Below are 12,096 nucleotides of genomic sequence, written 5' to 3' on the forward strand. Positions count from 1 at the left end.
TCAGGAAGAGGTGTTGCAATTTTAGTGGGTTGAATATTTCTTTCCACCTCTCCTGTCATGCTGGCACAAGCACGACAGGGAGATCTGACACATCCTTATTAAAAGGTGTCTGTGCAGGTATTGCTTTGCTATAAAATTGCAAAACTGAAACTTATGGTGTGTGGACTTATGGTGTGATGGACTTCTGATGTAAGGGCACAGGCTGTAGACTGCTCTTTGTGAGTGGAAACTTCCACAGCTGCTACCAATGTATGCAGGTCATGATTTATTTAAGAGCACATGCATTTATATAAAAAAGCAGCCTCAGTGATGCTAGTTTTGATTAAATATTTGTGGTGAAAAACAGGCCAAATACCCTGGGCTGTTGCTAAAAGATGCCTGCTTCAGTGCCCTAGTCCTCTTCTTTTGTATTGATGTTTGGATTGAGTGGATTTTACATGATGCAGTAATTCAGGATAGAGAGCTGATGTTGCCCTGAACTCTGAAAGTGTTTCAGTGCCACCAGAATATATCTGTATGAAGCATCTGGATACTGAGATACCTGGACTGGTGGATTACAAATTAATTGTGCCTATCCAGATGTGAATACTGTAATGTAGGGAGCCTTTGGATTCCTTGGTGTGTCCCCACACTGCAGTGCTGACAGCTGAACAGTGCTGACTGTAGGTGTGTGCACCACAGCAGTGGGCTAACGCTGCTTGATTTCACCAAGCTGTGCCTTTTGTTCTGCAGTGAGATGCAATACTAGAAAGGGAAGTCAAAGGCATTCATGTGTGATTTGGAGGGGTTTTCTTGGGATGTGAGGTTTTCTCGGGATGGAGTAAAATACCCACAGTGAACGTCACATGCTGCCTCCAGGCAAGGCACCAGGATGAGTGGAGTTGGATGCATCTGCTCACCTTGCGCCATCATTTTTCCAGCTGTGGCTTCATAAATCACTCAATAGTTGCACTGGTGGCAAATAATTAATGTCTGTGGGCTACCAGGCTTCTCCTGTTGCGCAGCACAGCTGTGGGGAATGTGAAGAACGGATAGACGCTCTTTGTGCTGCCAGGCTGTGGGTGAGGCCATGCACTGTGCCTTGTCACCCCATATTTAATTGCGTTGCTGCAATGCTGTCACAGCCCTCTTCTGACGTTGTTAGGAGGGCTCAATCCAGACTTTGGACTCATTTGTCCTGCATCAGATACTCCTTGATGTGCATTTACCAGCAACTCCTCTTCCTGTTCTTATTTTTTAACATCTGAAGCTGATCAAGATTCATGGCGTGTTAACTCATCCTCGAGTATGACCTTGAAATAATGAGATGTTTCTGATCTGCTCCATGATTATGAAGCGAAGATAGGAGCTGTCAGAAGAAGTAACTGAAACATCACCCCAGCTGACATATGTCTGTTTCTGACACCGTCTGCTTTTCCTCTCTTTTCCCTCCTTGTTCAGTCACTGTGAGAAGGCAAACTCTGAATTTTCTCATGGATTTGCCAGATTTACCCTATTCTCCATCTCATGGATATTTCTGCTTTCCGCTCTGCCCTCATTCTTGGCTTATCTCTCCTGCCTGGCTGAGTACCAGCAGCAGCCTGCGTCTGATTCCACAATTCTTATGCAAAGGGTGCACACGCATCTTTTAAATATCACTTTTAAACCAAGACTAATGGCTCCTGATAACCGGGGGAGGATAGCTAAGCTTATCCCACGTGAAATGATTTCTATAGCCTGCTTCTAGCTCAGAGCTTCTTATCCCCACCTCAGGAGGCCTCAGTAATCCCAGTAACAGCTCAGGGACACGCTGGGCTCTCTGTGTTGGAACACCAGCATCAGCGTGATTTATCAGCTGTCAGCTGGTGATGTAGCAACTGCTGCAAGGACCTCTGAAATATGGGTGGAGCAGACACCGATGATGACAAAAGTGTCAGAGTTAATTCTAACCTCTGCCTGTGAATCATAGTGTTGGAGCTGGGTTGTTCCCAGGAAAGCTGCAGAGAGAGATTTTCCTAATGGGGGATGTTTGAGTGCACTGGTGGAGTGTTGCTTACTCTGAGGAACAAATGATCATGTTTTGAACCAGGCTGTCTTCATTTAGCATGGGCCAAGTTTTCCTCGCTGCATGTAGGGGAAGATAGTGAAGGAGCTGCTTTGGTTCCCTTGCTGCTGCTTGTGCAGGAAAACACCATGAGCAGCTGCCTGCAAGCTAATGGACACCAAGTAATTCAAGTGGCAGAAGAGATGATTGGTTTGTCTTCTTTTAATTGTGATACTGTGTCCTCTTTGTCTGATGATTCATCCCATCTCACGGACCATTTCCTCTTTCTGGGAAGAATGAGGATCCCACCTGCTTTGGTGCAGTACTGGGAGCTGATGTGTCCCTCTGTCCTGCAGGCCTGCTACCACCTGCCCTTGTCCCTTAGGAGAGCTTAGTGGTGACCACAAAGGAGAGGAGTGGCTCAATTTGTCATATTTTATCACCAAACTCTGCTGCTGTCAATACCCCGGTGCACACAGCACCCAGATAAGTAAGTTACCTTATCTCTGCTAGGAGGATATCTGGAGTTACCAAACACAGGATTGTAGGCTCCATGCAGGACATGTTTTGTGGTGGGATAAGAGCAGTGACTTACTGATACAGCTGGGGTTGGGTATTTTGGGAGCAAATAACGAAGATGACTTGGGTAGGAGCTGATACACGTGAGGACAGCACTGCTTTTGATACAGCATTGGACATAATCCTTCTCCATGGATGTGTGCAAGTCCTCAGGAGTTCAGTAATATTTAATTAGAAAATTACCCTTTTCTGCTCCAGTTTTCACCAGCTCAGCCTGGCTCGCTGCCCCTTGTCCACATCTCTGCCCTGGGGTGCAGAAGTCCATTGGTGACGATCAGCCCAATGTTGGCAACCATTTTCCGCAGCTATGTGCGTGTAAGTGGGCTCTCAGGGTCTGCTGATTTCTCCCTGGGTGCTTAGAGAAACACTGCTTAAAAAGGTTTTTCCTAGCTGCTGAGTAATTAGGGAAATGAAACTCGTGAAACGGAGCGTTGCCTGGGTAAGTGGTGCAGGGAGGCAGACGTGGGATGCAGTATCTGGGGTCCTCCTGTGACTGTGCACAGCACACGGGGTTCTGAGAGCAACATCTGGGCAACGTCTGCCTCCTGCAGTGCGGTGCAGCAGAGCTTCCAACTGCAGAGATGAGATGATTTCCCTTTACGAGTCAAAGAACAGCTGTGACGAAGCTTACAAAAAAATTTACTTGCACATCCCTACGATTTCAGAATTTCAGAAAGGTGGAGTCTAATTTTTTAGGGGATATCTTGTAGCTAAAATCGGATGCCCAGATGAAGATGTGTCATCTTTGGGGCTAGAAGACGCTGCCCTATTTCAAGCTCTGTATTTTAAGTCACGTGATAGAAGAAATACAACTAATAGTGTAGAAATAACCCTGCTGGACCTGGGCAGGTAATGAGATCTCATGTGAGACCCCAGCTAAGGACAGTCCAGGGAGACTTTCTTTAGCAGCCTTCAGCAAAGGCTGCCTGGGAGGGCTTTGGGAGTGCTTTTGGAGGTTCCTTATCTGGACACGTGCACATTGGTCACCTTCTGCAATGGATTTGGGAGGTGAGCCATGAAATTGGCCAGGAAACCTTTAGGCAGGATAAATGCATGCTTTGATGAAACGAAATTAAGAAAATGAATTTTAAACAAGGGAGGTATAGTGCTTGACCGCTGAGCCCCAAAATGTCCCGGTGCTTAATTTAATGATGCATTTGTACTTTCAGGGTGAATGCAGCTGAAATGGGTTTTTGTTTCAGCCTTTGTTTGTTTAATTGGTTCTGTCTACTCTTAATGTTTTGCCTTTTTTGGTGTAAAGGCTTCCAGCTGCTGTGGTCAGTTTGACCTGCAACTAGCATAGGGCAATAATGGAACAATTAGCTACTGGGAAAATGGAGAAATAATGAAGCAGGAGAAAGGAGCCTCGCCAAGGTGTTTTATACAGAGCTTATCACTACACTTTTCCCAATGGAGTTGTGCCTGGTCCTCTGGCTGGGTGCTGTTACAGCACAGAGTGCTTCTGCATGATGTTCAGTTGCAGTCTGATGATAAAATGCCTTCTAAAGTTATGAATGGTTCCACCTGTGGGGAAATGGATTTCAAATCTGGGGCAGTGTTTCCTAAGCTCTGGTATGGTCTCAAGCTGTGGACATTGCTATCCTGCCTCCTCTCTCTTATATTTGGAAAAAAAAAAAGAAAAGAAAAAGAAAAAGTTTTGTTTACTGCCACATGCCCAAATGCTTTGAGGATGCCCCCCTGGAACCTGCTCATTTTGAGTAATAAGTAGCTACAGAGTGAAAAGATTTGGGGATTTTCAGCAGTGTCTCTACTTTCTCTATTCCCCCTGCCCAAAAACTCCAGTGAAATTTAGTAAACGGGTTGATAACATACATGAAAAAAAAGTGGTTTTGGTTAAGTGAGGCTTCAAGGGCCATCTCCCAAGCACCTCCTGCTGAATGCAGGTAACTAACAGGATTAAGAGGGAAGAGAAGTGCCTTATAGGTCTCCCACCATGAGAAATGAGTGGAATTTCCCTTTTGCTTGTTTGCTTGTTCTGTTTGCTTTAAGTTAAATGTTTAAATTGCAGCACTACATTGGGGCGTGTGCTGCTGGCGATATGAGGCCTTTGCATGCCTACAAGAAAGCTTTTTTTCCTTGTGCTGCTGGAGCAGGCAGGTTGTGTTTGATGCCAGTGGGAACAAATAACCTTTCTGAGAAATCAGAGAATGAGATGTGATTGGAAACGGGATTGATGGGGAGATGTGACGGCGTTTGCTTCATCGCATTATCTAATTAAAAAGTAGAATCTTTGGAGGATAGGTACTGGGAGCTATTTTCAGTTCAAGCACCAAATAGCTAGGCCAATCATTCTTCACCCCGATGTTCAGGTTATTACTCTTATTCTATTTCATAGTCTGCTTTCATAGACTTTTTCATGGGTACTTGATACTTTCCACCTCCTCCAGTGCCATTAAGTGTGATTGCAGCTTGGTACATAACCGTTGCTGGCTAACAAAAGGACAGCCAGCCTTCAGCTCTCACTTAAGCCTAAAGCCTTCAGTTGCTGTGCCACCAGCACCTACAGCCACTCTTTGCCTTAATTTGAAGCAAGGCAGTGGTTGCCCCCAAGGGAATTCATCCACTTTAGGGATCCGCTTGTATTGGCAATGTGAGTGTACCCATGAGCAAGGAGAACACACGGCAAGAGCCCACAGCACTGAAATACTGTTTCCAAAGAGTAAATTTTTATTGTTTTCTGAAAAACTGCATACACATGTTCAGATCTGTTCAACCTTCAAAACATGTCTTAGTTTCCAAACAAACATAGGAAGGCATCATTCTTTGAAGCGCTGCTATTTACATTTCACGCTTCTCATTTTAATAACAGTAGCATCAGCTGATACATGCACTGTATAACTTATCATTTGGCATTGATATTTGCTTCAAACGGAGAGTGAAAAACCAACAAACCTTCCACTGTTTGAGAGATGTCTCGCAGGCAATTAAAACAAATCTCATTTCTTCTTTATAAAGGAGATCTCTTGAAGCACTCAGGCATCATCCCTGCAGTTTTAAAAATATTACTTCCACTCTACTTACTGGATCATCTTCCCCTGGTGCCGCACTTTGTTTGCCTCAGTGAATGGGAGCAGAAATAAGGGACGGCTCAGCCTTTCTCAGGGGTGGCAGAGCTGCACCAACACAGAGCCCGTTTTGTTTCTTGGCATCATTTCCAGCAAACTGCAAGATCACCTACAGGCTGATTTGTCACTATCTTATTTAGACTACCTAAAACCAGGTGCAGCAGCTCACATGCAGACAGCTGGATTCAAGTTCATAGTCATATCACTTTCTCTTCTAATTTCTTATCCATTAAAATCCAGTAGCCAATAACCAGACAGCAGCACTTAAATAGTGCTGCGTTTCACTCATCTCCTTACATTCACTCACTTGGGTCAGGGAAGCACAGTGTATTTTGCCACAGTACTCTGTTGACTGAACGTCTTTCCATAATGCCATTCCTCACAGCCATCCTCAGCAGCCTCTGCTGTTCCCATATGCCAATATGGCAAAATCAGGGTGCAGGAAGTGTAAAAACCACGTAATTCTGAACTGCCTGCCTTCTGTTAAGCCAAAGAAGTTAAGTCCTGGAGGTGCTAGAGACTAGAAGGTGCTCTTGAATGCAGGGGACTCGTGGTACATGACTATTTTTCTTAGAGTGACGCAGTGGAATACGAGGAAGTGTTGCATTCCAGAGGATGTGTTTCATTATCGCACAACAAAAGCTGGCCTGGTTTGATTTAACCAGCACCGTGCAGCCAGCGGGCAGTGCATTATTCTGGTTGTCAGCTATGGTGATTAAGCGAGCCGTATTTTGTAAGAGAAAATGGTGTTTTCGTAACTGCCAGACTTCTTCAGAATAAATACACAAGGTTGTAGAAGATGTTGAATTTCAGATGTTGCGAGAGCTGCTGGCCACTGCTCAGCCAAGTTCAGTTCACCACGGACACTGTGCTGTCGGGCTGGACCCCAAATATCTGGGAGAAGAACTCAAAAGCCAAACGGACGTGGATGGGGACGAAGACATACGCCGTGTACACCACCATTGCAAAAACAGTCACTGTGATGGTGTGGAACATGGACTGCTCCCACGGCTCCAGCACGTAGCTGCAGGTGATCAGCAGGTACTGGTAGTACAGCCAGTAGATATAGTCCTTCACACGCTTAATATCCATCGCCAGGCTCCAGTGGTTCTGAGACGGTGACCTGTAATGATAAGAAGCTCAGATTGTGGCTGCAGTGGAACAAAGGACCTGGAGATAAAACCAATGCAAGTCCAATCCCACCTGTAATTGTTACACAAATTAAAGTTAAATGCAGTGCATCGGTACCAACACCTGCCTCAACTGCCCTGGGGTGGAGGCAGATAGCCTGCAGCTCTGGGAATTGCTGCCTGCAGTTACTCAAGTTGTATCAGTTGGGCACTCAGTTCCTGCATGGTGGTTATGAGTTTGGCTATTCATTGCACAGTAAGAATTAGAACTGCATTAGCTTGCAAAGGCGCAGGGTTCAGGTGCAAGTCAGGGTAAGAGGCATTTAAAAGGGAAGGCTTTGGGCCAGCTTCCATATGTGCTGACAGCAGGCTCTCAGTCCTTGCAGCAAAGATGAAATTAAAAGGGCTGCTCTGTAAAGACTGCTTTCTTCTAATAATCATCTGTTATTACTCTGCAACTGTTGGGAATAAAGCAAAGACAAGCCATAAAGAGGAGAGAAAAGTCATCTCAAATTACATCTTTTTTTCCAGCTCATTCAGGTACATTACAGATTAAAAGAGTATTCAGTGGAATTTACAAGTCTAGGAAGGAATTTCCTCTCAGGTAATAGCATTATGCATTCACTGTTCCCATCTCCACACAAAGGAGAATGGCTGAGCAAGTATTAACTAGGAAATGAGCTTTGCTTTCCACTCTTTTTTTTAGTTACAAGTTGTTTTGAAGTATTTTGAATAATCCTTAATTTCAGGCTGAAACCATAGTTAGAGAAAACGGACAGAACACTGAGCAACTCTACAAGGCTGAACTCCTTTATGAGGCTTTTTGCAGGGCTGAGTTTAAGGACATGCATATTAAACAGGTTAGCTCGTGGCAAAAGGAAGCAACAGACTTCAGTCCTGCTTCCAGTGCATCACTTAGGTCTGCAATCTGTTGCCTAAAACACCAGGCTTGACACGTTAGTTCAGGACTGATGTGCAAAGGTTTTGAGCAACAGCTGCCTCTCCAGGAAGCCTACCAGCTCCCTCCATCCGTGCTTTGGCACAGCCCTTCTATTTTAAACCTCCAGCAGTGGCAAGGGTACAGGCTGGGGAGAAAGGTCTGCCGTGGGCTTCTGCCCTGGTATGAATGGAAGATGATTCCATTCGGATAAATTATTGCAAGGCCAGACTCAGGAGAGGCCTTAGAGCCCTGTAAATATTGCAAAGCTTGTAATAAAAATGACGCAGCTGGCAAACTGTGACTCACTGAGAGCCAAGAGTGTCTCTATTTATACCTTCTGCAGAAAGAGCAGCATTTTTCAATGAAGAGGTTAAGCCCTTGCCTATAGGATTGAAGGTAGGATGATAAGGGCCCTCTTCTGCTATCTAGGATTACGCTATTTACACTGGGGTTATAGCTGTGCTAGTTAAACTCATATCTCTCTGGGTAAACACTTGCTAAGCCTGACCAAGGGAGAGCTGCAGGGCTCTGCTGTGCTGCTTGACCTCGCCAAGCTATTGTTGGGGCTGTGGGTTTTGGGGAGGAGTCGTGGGCTAATGCAGCCTTCTGCCCACAGCAGCACATGCACACACGGACATCATGCAGAGCTGACCCCCTTCACTGCGAGAAGGAAGAGCCAAAATAACAAAACATCTCCCCAGGCTGATTGCACTGATACTGGACCAGGCTGCAGGCTGAGCACTGTCACTGAGAAGATGGTGCTGTTTTGGAGGGATACATGAATGCAGCATGAAGTAAATCAGCAGCAGACCTCTTGACTCATACCAGAGACAGCAAAACAATTTTGCTAAATTTCTCTAGCCTGAGGACTTTATTTCATCTCGGTCACTGATCCAAGCAACACGCGCTGCAATAGGACTCCTGCTGCCCTGCTCCTCCAGCACGAGCTGTCTGCGTGCAGGCTGCGTAACCTCCAAAAGAATGATGGAGGTTGAGATAAGTAAAAGATGTTCAAATTACAGTCTGTGTCCTCGCCACAAACACTTTTGCTGCACCTAACCACCCAGACTTCCTCTGTTAGCAGGAGCATGGGGGGTGGCTTGGAATAATGCAGCTCTAGATGCATAATTTATAAAAGGAAAATATAGATGAGAAGGAAGAAGCTCTCTTAAACCAGCTGCTCAGATAGCGAGATACCAGAACCCACTGTGTTACTGTGGCACAGATACCTTTCTTGAAGGTATCCCCTCTGCATCAGCTGAGGCACGAGCCAGACCCCAAAGCTCAACACCTCTTGCCTTCCACCCAGACCAGTTAGCTGCAGTGCTATCAGAAGCATTTTAAACAGGACTTGTCCTAAAGAAGCTTCTGCTTGTGCTGTTAAGCATTATAGGGCTCTATGACATTAAAGCTGCAGTCAGCAGGAGCTCCATGTTGAAAGGGTCCTCTGCTAAACATTCCTCAGTGTACAATACTGAGTGCAGGAGGAGATAAAGCGCTGTCAGGGAACTTCAGCTTAGCACTCAGTTGTCTACAGATTTCAATCCAAGTATTCAGCTGCGCTGTGGAAATGCCTTCCTGTTTAGAAGGCATGGGACTGTTACCACCAGCTATGAGTAAAATGAATAGAATTCAGCTTATAAAACCATTAAGCAACGATCCAGTTATTTTCAGCAATTTCACCTCCAAGGAAAAAGGCAAGAAGAGAAACCTGTAAAGCAGCTTTTATTGCTCTAAGTGGCAACCTGATTTTCTTGCTTGCTGACACACGTCTCTGATTAGGGCAGCTGAAAAGATAAATCATCACCCAAAAAAGTATGCCAGGTTTCATTTAAGGGCATGCTTAACATAAAAAATAATGGTACTAATAATCTTGATTCGCAGTGCTATGGCAGTGCTGGGTGGTATGATTTAGAGATGCCAGTGTGAAGTACTTTGCTATAGCTTTTCTGCTTTGTGTGACAGAGTTTTGGGGACTCAGCCTGTAGCTCTGGGGGCCGAGGGACATATGCCCAAATGCACACACTGGGAATTTCCTCTGGAAGGAAACAGTCCTGCAGGGGAGCTGGGCAAGTCATTTCAGCTACTGGAAGTATGGGTAGCCACGTCCATTGGATATTGAAAAATATGGATAAAGAATTTGTAGATGGGCTTTAACTGTTCTCATCTGTAATCTGACTGTGACAGAGGTTTTTTGTCTGCTGTTACTCAGACAGCCTGTCCTGACTTCTCCAAGGCACCAGTCTTGTCCCTCTTAGTGCTGACATAACTCTGGGGTGACCCCATTGATTTTATGTAGGCTGACATCTCTGAGAAATGCAAATGGAACGAGAAAGGGATTCGCATTCCCAGTCCCTCGTGCACTTGCTTTAATATGTTTTATTCAGTGAGCACCAAACGGTGCATAATGAATGAAATGCAGGTCCTGTGGACAAGGAATCGGGAAGAAATGGGGATGAAATTTAGATGAGGCAGTAGTTAAAATGGTGTGGAAAATCAAAGCGCCAGCACTGCCTGGGGACACGGTCTGTGCTCTATTGCAGCTGTGCTGCTCCAAATCCCTGCATGCAGCACAGCCCCTGGCCACAGTGTCAGCTCAGCCCAGCAAACTGCCTGCCACCTCCTGCTGAGCACAGCCCTGCAGTACTTAGATTTTAAGTGCACCCCAAAGCTTGTTCTTCACAGGGAGGTAATGCCAGATAAAGAGCATCAATGAAAGGAACAGCAATGACCCGTCAACATTATGGGCTATTAGGCACCATTACAAGCATCTTTGCATAAAGATTTTAATAAAGATCCCCTCTCCTGTAATTCTGGAGTAAAAACACACAGCAGCACTGTGTGTTTATTACTATTTATGGTTTCTGTTCCTCAGCATTCATCCTCCAGGGAGCAGGGAGTGTGCCAGTGAGCTCCATGTGCACACACTTATTTGTCTCCATTCATGCACCCAACACCTGAATGAAGTTCAGCCTCGGTGATGTTTTACTACCAGCCATGACTCAGCCATTGTGAGCGCTGGTCAACATGCTCTGACGGCAGCCAGGAGTTGCAAAAACACCAGACTTCCAGGAATGGAAAAATACTTCAGGAGCAGAAGTAACGGCAATGGCATTTTCAGCCACATTTCTGCTTTACCCTGGGCTCCCCGTCAGCTTCCCAACCTGTCAGCACAAACCCCCCTCTCTGCTGACATCTGTGGCAGCACAGTTGCCATTTGTTTCATTTGAAAGAAAAAAAAAAAACATTAAACTACATGGAATAATAGAATCATGAAGGTTGGAAAAGACCTCCAAGATCCCCAGGTGCATCCTCACCATGCCCACTGACTGCGTGCTTCAGTGCCACATCTCCACGGTTCTTGGACACCTCCATGGGCATCCTGTGCCAACAATACATACAAGACTCAGGAGTCTAACAAACTCCTTTCACTGCTGACAGGCAGCCATCCACTTGCCATGGGTAGCTTCCAGTAAGGCAGCAAAGCAGTGATGGATTGGCACTACAGGAATGGCTGTGCCACACCTGCACAAAACCCAAGCTCAGCTTCCTCCTCTGCAGCTCTGAACACAAACCTGGCCCCATGTGCACATGCTTTTGTCAGTACTGTTGCCATAGGCACCAGTTTGGAGCTGTCATTGAGCTGCCTGGACACATCTGTACTTGGAACAATGGGATTTGGTCAGAGACCCCCCTCTGCAACAAAGATAAGGTTGGAGGACCTTTGTCCTGTTTTCTTCCTGTGCCAGCCTTCATGCCAAAATAACTTTTCAAAGAACTTTCTTCAGATGCTGTCCTACCCAGCTATCTTGTACTTACGGCTGACAAGCTCCTTCTTTTCCAGCTTTCTCCATGCTGAGTGTGCTCCGGGCTCTGCTCCTCTCCCCACGTTAGGACTCTGTGTTGGAGCTGAGCTGAGCTCTGCTGGTGAGCGCTGCTGGGGAAGGAAACATGAATTGGCATGGTGAGATATCAGGGCTGGCTTTCCCTGCATCGTCAGTGGACACATGAACATGGTTTTGAAGAAAGCTGATTCCCAACATGACCTCAGATTTGTAACTAGAGACCAGCACCAGGATTGCACTGCAAAGACTTAAAACATTTAGAATTTCTGCAGAACTCTTCTGTGGGGTATCTTACAGGACTCGTGACCTTGCTCATGGGGGCTAACCTAAGCTCCCTAAGACCTCAAAGCTTTCAGCCAGATCCTTCAAGGGACCTTAAGATGAAGTTCTGAAGGCAGCGTGACCCATTGCTCGCCCCACAAAATATCCAAGGATGGGCTTCAGAAAGCTTTACTTTCAAATGTATTTTCATAGAATCCTAGAATGGCCTGGG

At 45.8% G+C, this 12,096-nt stretch overlaps 1 protein-coding gene across 1 annotated transcript; it reads right to left on the reverse strand.

Annotated features, from left to right (window-relative positions):
- Window positions 1–5,383: 5,383 nt before the first annotated feature.
- SPTSSB (serine palmitoyltransferase small subunit B) lies at window positions 5,384–11,658 on the reverse strand. Its single transcript, XM_042881282.1, has 2 exons — window positions 11,578–11,658; window positions 5,384–6,811 (listed from the first exon to the last, which is right to left on the reverse strand). The coding sequence occupies exons 1-2, from the start codon at window positions 11,610–11,612 to the stop codon at window positions 6,538–6,540; spliced, it is 309 nt and encodes a 102-aa protein (XP_042737216.1). The 5' UTR covers window positions 11,613–11,658; the 3' UTR covers window positions 5,384–6,537.
- Window positions 11,659–12,096: the final 438 nt, after the last annotated feature.

Source organism: Lagopus leucura, unplaced genomic scaffold (assembly GCF_019238085.1).
Source record: "Lagopus leucura isolate 7727_CA_CO unplaced genomic scaffold, USGS_WTPT01 Super-Scaffold_100029, whole genome shotgun sequence".
Taxonomy (NCBI): Eukaryota; Metazoa; Chordata; class Aves; order Galliformes; family Phasianidae; genus Lagopus; species Lagopus leucura.